The sequence below is a fragment of the Lonchura striata genome, chromosome 9 (genome assembly GCF_046129695.1).
Source record: "Lonchura striata isolate bLonStr1 chromosome 9, bLonStr1.mat, whole genome shotgun sequence".
NCBI lineage: Eukaryota > Metazoa > Chordata > Aves > Passeriformes > Estrildidae > Lonchura > Lonchura striata.
This window is the reverse complement of record NC_134611.1, coordinates 15,771,576-15,792,260: the sequence shown is the minus strand read 5'-3', so window position 1 is coordinate 15,792,260 and position 20,685 is coordinate 15,771,576. Positions and strand designations below refer to the sequence as shown.

General features: G+C 37.0%; 1 protein-coding gene across 4 annotated transcripts in view; it reads left to right on the top strand.

The window, feature by feature from the left end:
• Window positions 1-10,599, top strand: part of USP33 (ubiquitin specific peptidase 33) — a 37,107-nt gene extending 26,508 nt beyond the window's left edge. For all 4 annotated transcript variants that reach the window (XM_021527682.3, XM_021527672.3, XM_021527663.3 and 1 more), the window contains exons 18-24: window positions 142-268; window positions 1,575-1,744; window positions 3,152-3,233; window positions 4,556-4,664; window positions 6,266-6,368; window positions 7,093-7,161; window positions 9,401-10,599. In XM_021527682.3, the coding sequence (XP_021383357.1) occupies window positions 142-268; window positions 1,575-1,744; window positions 3,152-3,233; window positions 4,556-4,664; window positions 6,266-6,368; window positions 7,093-7,161; window positions 9,401-9,558 (818 nt within the window). In that variant the 3' untranslated portion in view covers window positions 9,559-10,599. The remainder of the gene's footprint in view (window positions 1-141; window positions 269-1,574; window positions 1,745-3,151; window positions 3,234-4,555; window positions 4,665-6,265; window positions 6,369-7,092; window positions 7,162-9,400) is intronic.
• The last annotated feature ends 10,086 nt before the right edge of the window (window positions 10,600-20,685 follow it).

Sequence of the window (20,685 nt, the reverse complement as noted above, 5' to 3'; positions counted from 1 at the left end):
AGTTAATTTCAAAGTCAGATCTGCTAATGATTCTGTTTCTCCCATTTAAGACTAGGGGGTTTTTTTAGTTCATTTTCATGTGTTACAGAGTAAAATGGGCAGCTCTAGACACTCTGATAACTCTTGCTTCCTGCACCCTAGGTGGACATTATATAGCTTATTGTCGCAATAATTTAAATAACTTGTGGTATGAATTTGATGACCAGAGTGTCACAGAAGTATCAGAATCCACAGTACAAAATGCAGAAGCTTATGTTCTCTTCTACAGGTAAGATACTCATAAAGTACAGTCATACCTATATAAGTCATGTATGTAAATAACTTTTTAAGCCATTGGGCATCTTTCAGCATTAGCTGCCCCATGAGAACTATAGTGGAAGAATTTGATCAATGAGAAAAGCTTATGCAGGAGAAAAAATTAATCCTTCAGTTACGTCCTTAACACTTGCTCTGTCAGAGCTAAAGTGTTTGTTTTCAAATGAAGATAAAATCTGCATAGTAAGAGAACTTTAAGCATCAATTAAGAGGTAGCCACTTTATTTTCAATTAGAGGAAGGGAATTCTGCACACAGGGAGGTTTTGCATATGGAAAGTTAACTGTTGGAGCTCTAACTGGAATTGTCCAAAGTCTTTATCAGATGGATGGAACGTAGGGCAATAGAGGTTTTACTGTATTGTAATTTAATCCATTGTATTACACATTTTATTATACATTTAATTTAATGCTATTTATAGGCTACTCTCTGAGAATAGAAATGAAAGGTGAGAAGTTACGTTATTATCATATTATCATCTTCAGTCTAGGGAACTTTTGTGCTTGAGATAATAAAAGCAACTTAGTGTTCAGGTTTTAAATTTCTGGTACTAAGATCAAATTTCCACTAAAAATTGGCTGCAAAATACGTTGGGTCAGAGTTGCATAAAAAAACAGATGTATTCTGAGAATGTTTGAACTTTCATTAGGAACACTCCCACTTGCCACTGTTCAAGTTGAGCCCATGAGTCTCATTTAGTAGGCCTTTTAAAAAGAATTTGGAAGTCGTGCCATATTGCCAAGATAGAACACTAAATCTGATTGTGGGTTAACATATTCAAATAAATAGAAAAGAATAGCATGAATAAAATATGGCTTTAAAAAAGACTATATCCACCAAAGACTAGTACTGGCTTGGAGAAGAGGGATTCTATTCCATCAGTAAATGGGAGAGCAGAGTTACTTCCAGTTTACAGTGAGAAAAGTAGGGGCATTACCTGATCTGCTTACTATGTAACACTACTTGTGAAGGTAAAGAAGGAACATCTGGCCAAGGAGTGCAGCTTGCAAAGCTTTATCTCAAATGCTGCAGAGAGGAACTGAGCAGATGGGCTCAGCCCTTGGGTGCTGCACCACCTCTGCAGCACAGTTGGCTTCTCTCTTACAGCCCAGTTGTTTGCTTTCTTGGGCTGTGCAAACTGGGAAGTGCAGACAAGGCCCAGGTAATTTACTTACAGGCAGAGTTTCTTTTCACAAAGTAAGTTATCTGCACTGTACACAAGGATCTGTATTTGTTTAATGATTTCTGTTTCTCTAATAGAAAGAGCAGTGAAGAAGCACAGAGAGAGAGACGGAGGATATCAGGGCTACTGAATATGATGGAACCAAGTCTTCTGCAGTTCTATGTTTCCAGGCAGTGGTTAAATAAATTCAAGACTTTTGCAGAGCCAGGACCAATTTCAAATAATGACTTTCTCTGTATGCATGGAGGTGAGACTGTAACTGTGAATCATTTAAGAATCATTTGTCAACTTCTAGCTATAACAGTGCTATAACTTGTTTTAATTAAAGGAATTTGACTATACTAAGTTCATATTATAACTTCTTTGGTAAATTACAACTTCTGTGTAAATTCTTTCTTATTTTAGTCTTTGACTTATCAGAAGCTATACTGTGTGAAGTTACCCTATTTATTTTTTCTCTGCATATTTGATTTTGTTTATAAACTTTCTTGATTCTTAAAGAGGAACAGTTCCTCTTATCTGTTTGCTTCTTAAACAATGTATAGTCACATTTTAAAAAATACTATCACTGTATCATCATCCATAATACTTTAATCTGTAAATTGAAATTATTTTCTCAGCTCAGAGCTATAAGCAGTGAGAAGGTTTGAAACCTGCTTTGGAAGAAATTGATCTGATGCAGAGTATCCAGTGCATAGCAGTGTGAAAATCAAGTAGTAATTCTGTGTATTTTGTGTAGGAGCATAAAAATTTTACCTTGTGCTATACGTTTTTTTTTTGTTTTTTTTTTTTTTTTTTTTTTGTTTTTTTTTTGTTTTTTTTTTTTTTTAAAAAGCATTGTAGTAAGCAAAACACATGTGGGGAAATACCCATATTTGAGTGCTAACATTCCAAGAAATCATTACTATGTAGTACCTATTTTATATTAAAAATACAAGTAACAATAGACTGGAAGATGGAGGTGCTGCCCCTGTTGCTGAAGCAAAATTTTAACACAGGATGATTGTGTCCCTACTCAGCCATCTGCAGAGTACCTGTGACCCCATTGGCTTTCCCCCTGCAGCAGATGACTCCTGATGTACAAGTGCCCAAGTACTTGTTTTTCTCTGCTCCCAAGAATTCCTGCATAGTCCACTGTTGTTTACCATGTGCTCAACTCAACACTAATTCTGCAAGCCCCTTCATTTCTGCCTTCCTCAAAATTTCTCTGCTCTCAAGTATTCATGCTGTTTGAAGTAATTCTAAAAAGTCTGCAGCAAATAATAAATTTTGAATAGACAGTTTGTTAGTGTTTACATGCATAATCAAGATACTTAATCATACTGACATTTTAACTGTATACCTTAAGAAGCTTTTTGAACCCATTATATAAAATGGATTCTAGACCTTTAATTTTAGCCATTCATATAGTTAGTTTGCATCTGCGTTTTATAAGCTTTTCAGCCCCATAAAAGACTAAAATCAGTGGTGTCTCTAAATACAGTGATAGATTATGCCTAGGTAAAATTTAATTCATGTAATTTCTCTGAATTCATTGGAAGGTTCTATTTTTTATTTATTTATGGACTTCTAACATAGTCTCCTCCCCTCACTTAAATCCACAAGTGTTTTTTCATTGTTTGGGTTTTTTTTTTTATTTTTCTTCTTTCTGCAGGTGTTCCTCCACACAAAGCTAACTTCATAGAGGATCTTGTTGTAATGCTACCTCAAAATATATGGGACAATCTGTATAGCAGGTAAGTTTTAAATTGTAATTGGAAAAAAATCCAGTGATAAAATTTGAGAGCCAAGCAGCAACATCAGACTTCAGAATTAGTGGCTCGGGAAAAAGACACAGCTCAGCTCTGGGCACACAGCTGAGTGAAGGGGCTGCAAAGAGCCAATTTTTATCATTTCCTTGTGCAAAGTAAAACACTGCATAGAATAGTGTGTTACTGGGGTAGTACTTCAATATTAAAGCGATAAACATGTATGGTATGTATGAAATAACACAAAGTAGGTCAGCAAAAGTACGCTTTGCAGAGGTTTTTTGAATGAGCTCTCTGTATCAGCTTCCTGTTCTCTTGTTGGCTGGAGACAGCTTTTCTTTTATGTTGGCTTTGAATCCATAGCCTCAGCTGCCAGTACTGCTTCAAAATAACTTATATCTGAGTGTTCTGTGTTACTGCCCCACGCTTTAATGTCAGTCAGGTTTGAGTGCTTGCTTGCAAGGGAGGAATTCTCACAAGCTGTGCTTTATTCTAAAGTAACAAAAAGCTGCAGAAGAGCTTTGCTGATGGCTTTCAACACTCTCTATTGCACTTACATTAAATATTTTTAGCTGTTAATTTCCTGCCACCTAAACAATACATCTAAGGGTTTGGGGAGTTTTTTTATAGATGTTTTAAAGTTTTGGTGCACACAAGTGAAAAATAAAAACAATGGTATTTGCAGTTTATTTCCCATTTTCTGTATGTACTGAATTTTTCTTCCATTTTCCATTTTCTGTATGCAAAAATGGCTTTCTCAGGATCAGTGCCCCTGCAGACTTCCATGGATATAATTTCACACAGGGAAAACCTGAGGGAAGGGTCAAGAATAACCTGTTAAGAACAAAAAAATCAATAAGTTTGTTGCCTCCCTTAAATGCCTCCATTTAAGGGAGGCAGCAAAGCTGATGAAGAGTCTGCGGTGGGATGGAGGAACATGCTTAAGACAGAACTGGCTGGAATTTCCATAGGTTGTTTCTTAAAGGCCTTTGCTAAAATCACTCCTGTTGTATATAGAGCAGTACTTGCTCACTGACATGTTCTAACCATAGTAACTCCTTCTGAAGTCTGATGCAGCTGAGTTTGAGATGGTTTGTACTGGCATGAGGCAGTCAGAAATTGCAAGATGGTATTAGGATGAAGAACAGAATATTATTGGGAAAATAAACTATGGCTTTTTGGGATCACTGTGATTGGCATGTGTCAGCCTTTTGTTCATACTGACATTTGCCACGCCTACAGGTGCATGATCTTTGTACATGATGTTTTCCGCAAGGCTGATTGTTTGGGATTTTTTACTTTTACTGCAGGTACGGAGGAGGACCAGCTGTTAACCATCTGTATGTTTGTCACACCTGCCAAATAGAGTCTGAAAGAATTGAAAAAAGAAGGAAAAATGAATTGGAAATGTTTATACGGGTAAAAAAACTAAACACTTATACATTCTGCTGCTGGTCAACACCTGACATTCATGACTAGACCCAAGGGATTACTAGAATTGCACAAGGGATTCCTGAAACAAATAGAATTTATTAAATATCTCTATACTATATACCACCCCATCTTTCCTATTGGCAGCAGTAATATTCTTGTGAAATCCCAGATAACTGCTTACATGAAAATGTACTTAGAGAAATTTTTAATGAGTCTCTTAAATTGCTTTTTTATAGTATGGAAACAGCCACATGAACAGTTGTTCTTTATACACTGCCAGTGGTCTGTTCTGTGCAATCTGATAAGGTTTAAGTGCAATAATACTGTGCCAAGAAAAATGTAGTAATAATAATTAGTTTTAATTTTTAAAAATGCATTAGACACATAAGCAAATATAAGTAATTCAATGTGAAGTAAATATGTTAGTATTGAAATGGATCTGTAAAATTAATATCAAGGAACTATTTTCCCAGGGTTAGAGGATTATGTGCTTGAAGCTGAATGGTAAAATAACTAGTGGTAATGATTTTGATGTTCTTAAACCAAAAATGTGTTTTGAAGTTTTCAGTGAAAATAAGTGGAGAGACACTGGAGTTCCATTTCTGCTATCTCAACTCATGAAAGGAAAAAAATTAGAACTGACTCTATTTTTTCAGTTCTATTTATCCTTTAATCACACATCAGGGATTGTCAGCTTTTCCATGGTTTTTTTAAATTTTTAGGAATTTTCATTACGCTGGATTACCACGGGTTAGTAATTATTATTAATGGCATTGAGTCAACCCCATTTGCTTTAGCAGTCAGTATCTTCCCACTAAAAGCAGTGATTATATGTTGTGCAAGTATTATTACTGGTTAGTACACAGAAAATTCTATTGTTCTCTATAAAGATGGCTTTAGGGAATGATTGCGACACTTAGTCTATATGAAACCTTAAGAAGTTGTGTTGATGCTTTAGGTTTATGACTTCAAAGGGGAGATGTAGCTGTGTTATTACAGAGCTAAAAAGATAATGGTTTAAAGGTTTAAGTGACTTTTTGCTTGTTTCTTCATAATGTTGTAAAAAGATCCCCAAGTCATGAAAAGTCCCAATGTATTAGTTCACTGTGCCTTGCTTGGAATTGTACTGCCATCTGCTCAAAATATTTGAGGAAAAACAAACACAGATGAAGATACAGTTCATCACACAAAGAACTTTCCATAGATTTATGGAAAAAAAATTTCAAAACACTGCTTTATTTTACAAAAATAAGATCTCTGCTTTTTTTGCTACTTGAGAGTTCAGCCTTCGCAGTAATTATCTATTAGTGTTTGTAAGCACTTGTGCTTAAGAAGAACTTGTTGCTCTTTTCAGAAAATATAAGTAATTTCTCAACTAAATAGTAAGTCAGCTTTTAATATGAAGGCTACCACTGCATCAGAATCTCATCTTGGGTATTCACCAGGTGTTTACTGTTTTTATGGTCAATAGTTCTTTAAAATGTTCTGTTACAATGTAATGTTATGGTGTTAGTACAGTGGTTCAAAGAATTCAGTAGTTTAAAGAAATGAAAGGACAAAAATCCACAGATTTTTTTTCCTTGTAGCTTAATAGAGCATTCCAAGAAGAAGAATCTCCATCAACATTTTACTGCATCAGCATGCACTGGTTCAGGGAATGGGAAGGCTTTGTAAAGGGTAAAGACAGTGGTAAGTTGTGCCCCATTTCAAAATACAGGTAATCTTCTGTTGTATTGTTTTGTTTCTGCTTTGCTTAGAAAACTGTAGGAAGGACAGATGGCAAAGAGAGTGAAAGCTCTTAAACATCTATGACACAGGTTTTACAGGCTACAAATACATCCAGGTTATAGAACATAGTAGAATAGTTTACAGCAATGGGATAATGGGATAGTGTTGGAAAGAATGTTGCTTGCTTGCAGGATGTTTGCTGTTAGTGGCAGCAGGAAAATTGGATTTAACTACAAGGGGGATGGATTTTTTTGTGGAAACTGATAGATGATGCTGCAGCTTCTGGAGGAAAGGTGACCTTGTCAAATCTAAACTCAGCTCAGTAACAACTGTACTAATACCAGTTTAGCTGACTTCAGATGCCTCTAAAGTTTTAAAATGGAAACTGATAAAATGTTCTACGATCTTGTCAAAGTCTGCTCTAGGACAGCTTTGGTAAGGGTAAGAATTATAATTAATTTGTGTTTTATGTTGCTTGAAGACTTTACTGTAATCAGGAATGCTCTGGAAAACTTGCTCTTAATTAAAATGTGATTAGCTTTTAACAACTTAGAATGTACTGTTAAGCAGTACAAGAACAAGCAGTAAACAAATGATCTGTTTTTCCTTTCCTTTGGAAATAGAACCTCTAACCTGCTGTTTGTTTTCAGCTCTCCCAATTTTAATATTTTTTCTGTTGCACTAGATCCTCCTGGCCCCATTGATAATGCTAAGATTGCAGTAACAAAATGTGGCAATACTGTGCTAAAACAAGGTAGGTGTCCAATGTAGCTGCAGCTTTATGCATTTGCTGGAAGTTTGGAAAATCTATGATTTTTTAAAATTTATTTATTGTTACTATAAAATGAATGGCAGTTTCTAATTAATCTGTGTTGTGCCCATTTTTGGGTAATCATTTTATTCTTAAAATAGTTACTATATGTAATAGACTAATCCAAGTGCAGTTGAGAGTGTAGGAGGTGCAGAGTAACTTGAAAATGGTGAAAGTGTGCTTTGGCTTTGTATCACTTGGTTTGATGGGGGTTTTCTTAACGAAATTGGGAGACTGTTCTATATCTGTATGTAGTTATTTGAATCTTGAAACCTAATTTGAATAGAACATCTCACAGAGTAAAAACCACTGTACATAAAATCTGTTGCTCATTTTTCTGCAAGTCATTTAATACTGTACATTGCACGTTCAAGAAGTTTGTGCAAAGATACAGATTTCTTCATTATTCTTCAGAGTTAAATGCTAGATACCGTTTATTTGGAATTCATTGGTACAGAGGAAGACATTCTTATATGACCTGCATTAGGGAGGCTTTAGACTTTCTAGGAAGATTTAAATTCATTGCAGCTCAGCCTAAAAGAAAACTCTGCATCAATAAGATTAAGGTTTATTTAACTGGATTTTTTTCCCAGTTTTGCATAATGCCTCAGCATACACTGGAGGTACCAATAAATCTACCATAAACCTCGCCAATTGTAGAATACCAAGAGTTTATTTTAAAAACAATGAGTTTTGCCACTTGTGATTTTTTTAGTATGTTTTAATGATTTAAGTGCTGATGATAGAATTCAAGTACAAATCACTTTAGAAGCTGTAATTGATAGCAAATTAGCCAGTTGTTGGTTTACTTTCAGCTACATTGGTACAAATTAGAACTTGGGTAGAAATAAAGATGAATAGGATGTGGAAAATTTTTCTCATAAGTTGTAAGAGGTGGGGATGCCCCTAAATAGGGTCCAGTACTACACATTTCTGTGATCCAGTGCCTGAGTTCACTGTGCCTTTCAGTTTAACCTTACTGGCTGCAATCTGGATGAGTGAGTGAAGATCTACTACTGTACCTGCAGAGATGGACTTGTTTCTTGAGAGCATAAACATAAAAGAGTAAAAGTGAGGCATAACATCATTAGTACTGGCATGGGATCTGCATGATGACTTCCCCGAGGAAGCTTTGCATAGTTGAGTTAACAGAGCTAAACAAATGTGCAGCTCTTTGTACCCTTCCCTTTTAGAAAATCTTAACAGATGAAGTACAATAGTAGGCACCACTGCAGCAGGTGACAAGGACATATAAGTACAGGAGGCAGGGGGAGAAGTCTATGGTGCTGACTTTCTTTTTTTAAAGTATGAGGGTGCTGAAACACGGCTTAACAAGACAAATTAATAATGTCTAGTAAGGCTATCAGGGGAAACTTGCTGTCAGGCAGGGTTTTGATTTGCTAAAAGAGGAGGCTTATTCTGCTAGAACAGAAGTATGATCTCTTTGTGTGGGTTAATGTGAGGAAATCACTTAGTATCAGACAGATCCTTGTATTGAAAACTAGAAGGGAGATGTGCTGATGCATCTTGTCTTTGCCACTGTAAAAAGTTGTGGACAATCAGAAATGCTTGTTGGATGCTGACTTGAGACAGGAAACAGACCTCTCACCAGAGCAATGGAATTATAAGCAAAGACTTCAATCAGTGAATGAAGTCAGGCTGACCCATCAGTGCTACAGGAGCATTGCTGCAGCTGTTACCATCCTAATAATAGTCCTTTGGGAATTTCACTGTGCTTCTCGTATTCTTTACTGTTAATATTAATTTCTCTGATGAAACAAGAATCTTGAGTCCTTGAACTCTATTATGTAATTGATGTGACTGCATGTCCTTATAATAATATGAATAATTGTTTCCTGAGTACCAAGAGTTACTGGCTGTCAGCTTCATTGGTAGATATTAGGTAAGGTGTTTATCAGAGAATTTTTTTGTTTTCTGCAAGTATTGCATAATTTAGAGCAGGTAGTTGTAAGAATCAAGAAGTATGGACACAAAATATGTAATTGAGTTTGGCAGCTGATGCAAGATAAAGCAAAAATGAAGGTTATGGTATTAAATTTGGATCTGAATTTTTACAGTTTTGAATTTTAATCTGGAGGATTTTTTCCTTTTTGCATCGGTTTTGGACTTAAATCATGAAAGAATTATTCTAAATAGTCATTAAATCTTAATTTTTTTTCAGGTGCAGATTCTGGACAAATATCAGAAGAAACATGGAATTTTCTTCAGTCAATATATGGTGGAGGTCCAGAGATTATACTCAGACCACCTGTTCCTCCAGTAGAGCCTGATATATTGCAAACAGAAGAGAAGATTGAATTAGAAACTCATGGTCTGTAGCTATTGAGAAAAAGATGAACTTGTAAGGAATCCAGCTTCCTTACAAGATGCCCAAAACACATTCCTAAAAGTTTTATTTTCTTATGTCTGTTGGAGGCACAGCTCACTGGGCATTACATTAACTACAGAATAGTAAGTTGAAATATGTATTGCAGTTTGTTTAAATAGCGGCTGTTTTTCTGTTTTGGAAGGCATGTGGTTTGTATATTTTGGAATGTTTGGTCTATGGGAAAAATGTAATTTCTGAATTTTTTGCTAAAACTCAAAATCCTGTTATATCCTTAAACTTGAAAAACAGGGACAAATTTTAGAGATGTTCAGTAACCCTTCTGATTCCTTATTGGGCTTCTGGTATTTACAAACTTTTGCCTGTCTTAATTGTACAGTCTTGACAAGCCTAGGTATGTGAGGAGTATATTTTAAATGGACTGTAATTAAAGATAAAGAAAAAGGATTTTCATTTCCTAAATGCTCAGGAAAAAAAATTGTCTCTTACTTTGCACTGTAAGTATATGAAATGGGTAGTATATAACATCCAAATACTTATTTTATTTGAGCGGTCAAACATTAGGGTAGACTGAATAATGGTTTAGTCAGCAAATGTCATAACTTATTACTACTAAATTTTACATCTTATTATAGTCTTCTGTAACTCTATAAACCTGGCTAGTGTCTTTAATAGTATATGTGGCAAAGAGATTTAGTCTTCTCTAGGGTAACATTTGAGAGCATGAAGTGTGAAATGTAAAATTATTATGGACATGAGTGATATAAATTTCAGAAAATTAAATTGTTTGTCTCTTGAATTACATTCGTAAGCATTTATATTTGAAGGATTTTATTGTATTGTTAAAAATTTTCATTGGCATGATGACCTTTAATGTCAGAAGCTGGATAAAATGTATATATTGCAAAACTTTATTGAATGATTCATAATGGAATGCAGAATGACATTTGCTCATGTTTTTGCCTGATATTGTTACCAAATAAGCAGCATTATTTAAGACTGGATCAATAAAAAACATAAAATTAACTGTGGAATAGGCGGGGGGAGCTTTCCTAGATGTTTTTAATTTATTATATAAGTACAAAAACCTTTGAAGTAATGCTATAGTACTCACACCCATACAATTATATTTTTGACCATTTTAAGTTTAGACAATGCTGTTGACAGTTCTAGTTCCAAAGTAAGAAAATGCTGACATAACATTCCTCTGAATAATTTTATATGTAGTTTAAAAACATATTGGTTTGTAGGACTTCATGCTATTCTAGTTAAAAAGCCATCAATGACAGCACTAGAGAAGATGCCCTCTAACCATAAGTATTTGTAAATGAGATTTTATGTTAGTAGATAGAGCAACTTGAAGCTAATGCCACATTACCCCTGACTTGTATTACTGATTAAGGTAAAGTTAATTTGTTTATGGACAATCATTAGTAACTTGCTGATGTTGGCCTGTGAGCTACTGATTTTTAGTCTATTTAAAGTTTTTTTTTTTTTTTTTTTTTTTTTTTTTGGCTAAAGTTTTCTTTTTCTTTGATTTAAGGTTCTTTAACATACTGAGGATAAAGAACAATGAATATAAGATTTTTTTTCAATGTTTTCATTAATAGTCTGGATGGTAGAACAGACTGGCCATGTAAAATTTGTAGGGAAAAAATGGATTGAGTGTTAGGGGCACCAGCTTGTCAGGGAAGGAGGCAGTTCTGTGCTGAGTATTCTGAGTATTACAGCAGATCAGACTAGGACTTAAAACCCATTGATACCAAAACAAAACCTCTTATGGGTAAGAGTAACAAAAGCATCAGATGTGAGGCACAGAAGGTGATTATTCTGCTCTACTTGGTGCTGTGCTTGCTGTGAGATCTCATCTGTATTGTTCCCAGTTTTGAATGCTATATGATGATAAATACAAGCTGAGATTATTTTAGGGAAAAGAACAAGACTCAGTGTTGAAAAAGAAGTGGCTTTCTCCCTTAAAAGAATGCTGAAAATGCAAGACTTCTAATGTGTAAATAATTGCTGGATAATACTGAACAATTTTTTTCTGAGATAAGCAAAGATATTTGCCTCAGCTTTAGCAGTGGAGGATGTGTGCTGCATTTAGGAAGTTTATTTCAGAAATCTAGTAGTCTTCTAGTCAGTCTTTTCTACTGGGTGTCTGGGAATCCATAGTCAAACATAATCTGTGGTGCATACGGATCAGTAAGGAGACACTTTACACCAACAAATTTTGTGAAATGCCTGTGTCAGTGTGGAAAAAGGCATCTTCACCCTTGGAACTCTGTCATGCTTAGAAAAAACCAAACCCCTGAGTTTGCAGAGATAAGTAGATGTGTTTTAAGACAGTTCCAAAGGGATGACTGTCTTGCTTTTAGCGCTTTAAGAGCTCTACAAGGGATACTATGTCACAGAAATGGAAATAGTCTTTTAAAGGAAAGTAGCGTGGGAGAACTCCAGATGGATGGCTTGTGTATGCTGGAGGGAAGACAATAATTCAGAGAATAGGTAAAGGAGAGGTCTTTACTGGGAAAAGCTGTCATGATTCATAGCAAAGAAAGAATGCATCTCAGGAGGGCCTGTGGAAATTTTTCTTCCATAAGACTCTTTGGATTCTTTGTTCATTTGTTTCCAGTTGAGGAAACACAGCAATGTGTTTGTGTGCCAGAGAAACTGTCACTTCAAGAAGGGAAAAATCCTGTGGGCTTCTTGTTGTAGGCCTGGAGATCTAGACATGAACTGTTAAAAGCCTGCAGTTCAGTCTGGTAACTTGAATCCTTTCTTCTGTGGAAGACTGTATGGTGGGTGTCAAGGATTTAGCAGCTCAAAGCTTGATTTCTCTAAATTTCTGAAGGTTTTTTGCAAGCAATATGACTAGTTGTTCATCTGAACACCTAACATTGAGGAGACTGCTTCAGATACTGTGTAATGTAGCTGAACAGTATAATTGGAGGGAAAAAGAACAGCAGAAGAGCTATTGAACTACTCAGTAGTAAAATAAGGCAGTTTTGTAATGGGTTTCAAAGGTGAGAGATAAGTAGTCTGGCTACTGAGTGATTTAAACCGAGGAGTCCAGAAAGGTGTTTCTGCAGGTATCATCCAAGGTGGTCCTGTGTATAGGGATACATACATACTTATGTCTATTAATATATTATACTTACATATTTGTATACATACATGTTTTTTATATGTGTATGTAAAAATGCACGTTATCTACTTCTCCAGTATCTTAAGTGAACTATGACTAGAGTCACTAAAATAATTATTTTGGGGTTTATGCTGGAATAGTGGCTTCAAGTAGCTACATTTGATAAATGTTGTTAGGTTGACATCAGTTTATTGTTGTAGTGGGTATGAGCCTTCCCATCAGTAATGGTCTGTTTCAAGATAAGGTCAAAAAGCATAAAGTGTTAGAAATGTGTTTGGCTATATTATAACGTGAATGAAGAAGTTTTCATTTGTGAAGCCAAAGTTCAATGGTCCTGATTTTTTCTTGTGAAATCTAATGTAATTTGATCTGCTATGCTAATGTATTGTTTAAAAATTCTCCTCGGATTCAGAAATTATATAGTGACTGGGTTTTTCCAGCATTATATATCCTACTTTTCCTAAAAGCAGAAAGCATTTATTTGTAATGATACTGCTGACATTTGACTTTTTTTTTAGTATCCCATTACTCATAATATAAGTTCATTTAGAAAACCAAGTCTGGGATTTGTAAATTTTACTGAAAAACTTATATATCATCTGCTTAAAAGGGACCAAATGCTTTCTTCATATTTGCTGTACAACTATTTTATACTGAACTAAGAAAATTCTATTTCATTTATTCCTTTTGAATTCCCTATATACATCTGGCTTAGTGCAGTCTAAGCAGTTTTCTCACTGAAAACCTTTCAGTCTTCATTTTGCCCAGGAAATGAGTAAAACAACTAGGCTTTCTCATTCTTCCTAACAGATGGCTTTTCTGGCTTTCCTCTATACTTAAGCCATCCAGAGCTGACAGTTAATAGCAGGAAGCAAAATAAGACTTCAGGGTTTCTGAAGTGTCACGGAGAAAGACAAATCACTTTTAGTGTTAATTCAGAGAAATTAATGCAGTTACAAACTTGGTTTCTATTAGCCTTCAAAATCTTAGGGGAGTAGAAAATAGCATTGCTCAGTAAAATTTTAGAAGTGCTATTCTCACTAACAATGGAAAGTGTAACTTGTTTCCTTGAGTATATTCTATTATAGATATATAGAACATATATCTGTTTAAAACATATGGCTTGTATTAGGTTAAGCTTCAGGCTAGCTTTAAGCCATTCAACAAGGTGACAAGTCTGCTTCTCCATAGAAACCAGTGAACACTGCCACATAATATGATAAAATATGTTTATGCATCTAATGTTATACATTTGCTTACAATAGCAGAGTCTTGGTTTTCACGGAAAGCTGGGATTATTTATTCTATCTCAAAACTTTTCTGTGTGTCAGCTCAGACACGGAGCTAGAAATAGAAGGTCCATTTGTGAGCAACACATCGCTGAAGTGTCCAGTAGGTTTTCTGCACCTGGACTGATAGTGGTACAACATGCAAAGTCACTTGATGGCAAGTTTCCACATAGCTTGCACATGTGGGCTTTAAAAAAATGCAGTAAGAACTTGATCACTGAAATAGGATGTTTATAAGATGATCAAGCAAGTAAATTCATTCTCTGTTCTGACTTGTTCAAGATTGAGTTGATTAGCTAGAACTTCAAGTTCTGATTGTTGAATGGACATGTAAAAATACAGCTGACACTTGACTTGCTGATTTATATACAAGTATAAAATGAACCATCAGTAAAAAGGTAAAGCTGGTGTAATAGTAATACGCTTGTTTGTTCTGCAGTTTTGATATGCCTTTATGCAATGCTAGTGAATCTTAAAACCCGTTTTCTTCCTAGTCACTGGGAGCATAGGAGGTACAAAAGTAAAGCAGTCATCATCCACAAAATATTTTCATAATACAAATAAAGTTGAGAAGATTTCATTTCCAGATATGTTCCTCCTTCCTCACTTGGAACTCACAAACTATTTATTACACATAAAAAAAATTAGTAAGATCTGGTTTTGGATAACTTAGCACATGAGAAAGTAAATCTAAAAGTACTTTGTTGAGAAGAATAAAGAGGGCAGAAGAGAGGAGGCATTTGATTCATAGGCGTAGGAAAAAAGCTTAGAATAAATTGTCAGCTGCCAAAAATGAAAAATAGCAATTTTTCATATCTCCCAGGACACTGCCAAGAGCTTTTCATGTTCATTGTTCATGAATAGTTTTGCTCAGAAATGAGTATTTTTCTAGGTGACTAATTTTTTTCTGTCTGCTGTGTTTAATGTTAAATATGCTAAACATGTTAAACATTATAAAACAAGATGTCCTGGTTACCATGGGGATACGCTGCTTTTTTTTTTTCCCCCACCTCCCCTGGGTGTCTGTTAAAATGCCAAACCCAAATGAACATGCAGCACTTGCTCATACTGTGAATGCATGTTTGTTTCCACCACTGCACACAGTGTCTCTTTAGCACCAGAAGTAAGGTTACTCTGAGATTTTCAGTTATAACAAAAGAAATGCACTCATGCATGCCAAAGTGCTAATGAACTGGCGGCTATTAATTCACTTAGACAGTATTTTCAATTAAATGTTTCATGTAGTACCAAGGTTTACAATTTAACTGTAGAAGCAAGAAATAAAACATGTATTAGCTATGAACTCTGAGTGCCCTGTCTTCTGAATAATTTTTAGTAAGGGAAATATGCTGTCTTTTACCTCGTTTGCTTGTCGTATAATTAATTTGCTGTCCAACCAAGCAGGGTAGTGGAGATAATCTGTCTTTTGAACTTGATCAGTAGGAATCTGAGCTTCATCTGTGTCATTACCTTTGCACACTCAAGTGCAGAGACTGGTCTTCCTAAGTTCTTTCTGTAGATGTTGGAAAAGGTTCAGGTAATAGAGGCAGTCTAAGTGCTTCTGCTTGCTTTTAAGTTAAATCTGAAAAGGGTCTACTATCATTCTGGATTTGAGCCCTGAACAGGAATCTCTTCTTAAACCGTCAGTGGTGCTGGTGTTCACTCCTATGTCATGGCAATTTTATTTAAATCCTTCTCATTCTATATGAGAGGGCCCAATTCACAAGCTTGTCACTGAAAAGCTTTTCTGTTTGGAGAAAATGTGCCTAAAGGCAGAAGCGTGCCAGGTTTATTTATTTCTTTTATTTAGACACTTCTGTCTTACTTGAAAACTGCTTATTTATGTTTTTTGACATTGAACATTCTACATACTGTTTAGTTTTGAGTAGCAATAGAGCCCTTTTGTGTGTTGTTGGACCTGAAGGAATATTAAGGTAGTCAAAACAGTAACAGGCATATTCTGTGACCTGATGCACCTTCATATGGCTTATGCATAATTCAAAACATTAATGCAGAGCCACTAATTACCTGAGAGTGCTCCGAACATGTAACAGAGGGATGTTTGGGAAGGAGAGAGGAATGATAAAAGGGATTGTTTGGACAGGAGGTGATAACATCTATAAGGACTAAAACTCCCTGACAAAGGTGACTCACTCAAGGTCTGTGTTGATGGGGATGCTCCAGAAAGGTAAATGCAGGCAATGTGGGCTTCAGCGTTTTAGTAGTCTTAGGCAAAACCACTATGCCTATATATGGGTCCAGCTCGCCCTCTCATCCTGTTTAGTCAAAACTTCCCTAATTCATATAGGTAAAATGTCACAGAACCTTGGAAGTCTCTGGATTGTTGTTTTCTCAAAGCCTGAGTCAAATTTCATACACTACAATAATAACATGCTCAAAGAAATGGCAATAGAGCAAATTTTTAAAAATACAGTTGGTTGAAATAGGTAGCAATATTTCCATTTTGAAATATAAAAACCCACTCTTGAGTAGTAAAAACTAAGAAGAATAATACATTCTGAAAAACAAAATCTTTCTTTTGGTATGCAGCTTTTATGTTTAATGGGTTCCAATCTGGAATGTTTTTTTTAATAATGCACTACAATCTAGCTATCATTTCATATCAACCTGACATTGAAGCCTCTACTGAAATTAAAAAAAAACATTTAAATGGGAATACCTAGTACGTGAGGAGTATTTATGCATGGTACTCAATACAGTCTAATTAATTCAGTTATTAAAAACAAGTATCAGATTATTTCACTGCAGCTTCTTAGACCAATTTGAATTATATTGTCCCTACTTCAAATATATAGACAGAAAATGTGAATAATAACTTCCAAAATTCATTTAACTTTTGTGATTGGTAAATTGCTTTTTCAACATAGAATATGACTAATTTCAGTAACAAAAGTCAAATCTGCAATAATCTGTGTGGGTTGTATGACTCCTGAATTGTCTAATGCACTTACCCTTTATCAGTGACTGGAGATGGTTCTCTTTAATGAAGAGCTGAAATTTTATTTCCCCCAACCTTGTTCCTACCCAAAAAAAAAAAAAAAAGAGTCATAAAACCCAGGCATTCTTCACCTAAATGCATCAGGAGAGTATGTCTTCAGGCAAATTAGTTCTTAAAGGTTAGACACAAAACAGAATTGTTTCTCTAAAGGATTTTGCTTCAGGTAAAAACAGTGGAAACATTTCACTGAGGGCAATCTAGCCTTTCTCATATTTATTCTTTATATATGGTAGCTTTAATGGGAGAAAAAATCAGAATGTGGAGGTCTCCAGGGGACAGAGCAGGCAGGACTGAGGAAAACAGAGGACTTAATACATGATGTGATTGTGTAAGGATGTGTAATGTATTCAAGAAGAAAATTGTTTTAACACTTAATTTTTTTTGTTTCCTTTCGTCTCAACAAAAACTATCCTTCTATAACTTGATCTTCCATAACTATCTACCAAAATGCAATTACTTTTTCTTCTCTTTCCCCAAAGTGCCACCCATAAAGTACCTACAGACAAAGTTATTGAGGTGATAAAGTAATTAATGCAGAGGTATCTTAACTGTTGTGCTGAGCCAGCTCTCATCCAATCCAGGATGCTTTATTAGGTTTGGGCCATGAAAGTTGACCTAACCGAACCTAATCTGGCTTTAGGAAAATTCTCAGTGTCCAGGGCATGAGTCAGATGAAATAAGACTCTGGAGCTGAATTCAGCTATAATCTCCCTTGTCCTGCATGCCCTCTTGAAGGGCCAGTGTAGATCCAGAGCTGTAGCCAAGGATATAAGCCCCGTTTAACCAGAGCTGGGGCAGGAACCAGTAATAGCTCATTAATGCTCTTTGGAGGGCATGGTAGAAAGAGAGCAGAGCAGCTGTCAGCTAGATGTCCTTAGGCTTAGCTTCTCAATTGTGTTGAGTTCAAACGAGTGAGTTTCACTAATCTTTTGTCAGGAAAAAAAAATCACATATTATTTGCTCTAATAATAGGAGGAGTAATTAAGCAATTTCGTGGATTGAGATGGGTGGGAACAGTGATGTTGCTGCTGAAAGCAGGAGCTGTGTCACAGCTTCATCAGTGCTGGAACTTGTAATTTTGGCAGTTCTCCATACACAAACATGAGCTGAGGCATCCCACAAACATGGAGCTTCTGTTCTTGTAGAAAATGCTGCTTTGGGAGGGGTCTGATCTACTAATTTTTAGCTTGTCCCATTGTAACTTGATGAAAAGTTGTCATTAACACCATTATCCCCTGATCAGGATAGGGGGTGGATTTGTTGTAGTTTGGGGTTTGTGGTTTGGGATTTTTTTTTTCCACTACCAACATTGATAAAGCCTGAGAATTTGTTACTGCCTTATAAATGAGTAATGTGTAAGGCTGCCCATAATAAATACAGCTACCAGTTACTGGTAAAAGATAGATGCTGTAGCACAGAGAAAGCTGCAGCCACAAGAACTAGAGATGTGACCAAGTTTGGGTAGAGTATATGAGGAACAAGGGACACCAGCTGGAAGTGAAAATGTGTTAGAGAAAGCAGTATGGCGCTGCAAGGCACGAGTATATTCCTTTACATTTAGGAATGATTTCAAAGCTGCTGTAGGATACTGTAGGTGAGGGCCTGTAGGGATAGCACGATTGAAAAAGTTTTGAACTGTGAGGACATCAGGGTAGATGTAAAGCTTCAGGCAGCTTCAAACAAAGCAAGTTTCTCCAGGTTTTAATGTAAATGCTCTTGGGTGGAGGTGTTAGTGAACCTGATCTCAGGCGTTACTACACATGGACTGCTTTCTCTTTGCATATTGTTAATTTTCCTCTGGAAGGTTATCAGAGCCAAACTACACAGTAGGTACACAATGGTTGGATTAAATCCAGGGAAAAGCAGGGAGCGTGCAGAGGTGGGGCAAGAGCCTCAGGAGTATCCCTTTAGTTAGCAGGAGCCATGACCTCAAACATCACATTGTTAACAGGTCTTTGTTAAACCTTCCATCACTGCTTCTTAGGCAAGATGGCAGAACTTAATACTTAAGTGTGAATTGAAGGCAAATCCTGGTGTAGGGTGTGGTTACAGTAAAGTCGGACTGGTTTAATCCTATTGCCAAGAAGTTCTGCTGCCAAAGGAGGATTGCCTTGTTCCTCGCCTCTACTGGCAGGACTCCCTCCCCCATCTCACATGCTGGATCTCATCAGCCCCATGGTGAGCCAGTGCAGTTCAATTTCTAGATGAAAACGAACACACTAGAAACAGGAACAGGTTCTTGGTGGTTTAAGAAATCCAGCTGGTAGATGAGCAGCAGAGTGGGCAGTAGGAAAGACTTGTGGGGCAGGGATGGGGGAAGTGCTGCCTCCCGTGTCAGCAGCCCCTAGATTCGGTCAGGTCTGTTGCTCAACTGCGTCTTTGCAGTGCCAAAAAAACCCCACCATCAAAATACCCAATCGATTTTGTTCAGAAGCAGCTGAGCAGAACCCTCAGTTCTCCTGTGATGAAAGCACGAACGCTTGTCTGCAATGCAATAATATGCTCAGCCATTGCAGCTGTTCAGCTAAGTGAGCATATTTCTAAATGGATTGCAAGGCACAGTGCTTTAGTGCACACAGGTGCTTCTACAGTAATGAGAACACCGCTCCTGCTCGGGCACACACACAACAGGGCTGCAGGAGAGCAGTGGCACAGAATCGAGAGAAAATTTCCCTCTCTCTTGTGGGATTTCTGTTGGTCTGAATTTGATCACAGAAGACTTCCAAGTCAGCATGATGTAGGAAAAGTGAGAACTGCTTGGGAGGGTGGAAAAGCTGGTGAGATTTTTCTGCAGACTCTGCAGAAGGAATGTCTGTATGACTAATTTGCAATTTGGGTAATCAGGATTTTATTAAATGCACTTTCTTTACAAAAGTATCTATCACTTGAATACAATCACTAGCTTACTTTTAAAAGCAACTGAAAATATTCTTCAATACTTGACTCTGTTACAGACAACTGTTTTACGTAAGGATTTTCCAGCAATCTAGAAATGTTAACTATTATTAAGAGAAAGGTTTTTTTTTCATTTCATTAGCATTTAACAGAAAATGTGAGTTTCTGTGTTTCTTGTCTACACAAAACTCTTCCAAATGCATTTTAACTGTGGTGTTTCAGGAAAAAAGCAATGAGAAGTTCAAGAATACCCAGACTTTGTTGTCTCTGTAGGAGTACAGGTAAATGATGTATTGGAGCAGGCTGTGGGCGGTAGGTAGTAGTAACTCATGGTGATCGCACACCCCCGGTGAGCTGAGAACCAAGCAGCACCCCAGTAAGAAATCTGAAAGCGCATCGATTAATTTTTAGTCATAATCCAGAGGGCTGGAGTGCCCCACGGAGCCTGTTCTTGCGGCACAGCTTGCGAACCGAGCAGCCGCGCGTTGGGGGCACGAAGCTCGCAGCGGGGGCAGGATCACCTCCGGCCGGCAGAGCGCTGCCCCCGAGCCGCGCTCCGCGTCCCTCCCGGCACGGCAGCCCTGGAGCGTTCCCGCGCTGCCGCCGCCCCGCGGGCGGAGCTGGCCCCGTCCCCCCGGCAGGCAGGCAGACGGACAGGCGGACGGACAGACGGACACCTGCCAGCCGCGCTGCGCTCCCGGCCCGCGCCGCCGCCGCGCTCCGCCGGCAGGGGGAGCTGCAGGGAGCGGGTCCCGCCGCAGCGCGGGGGGGA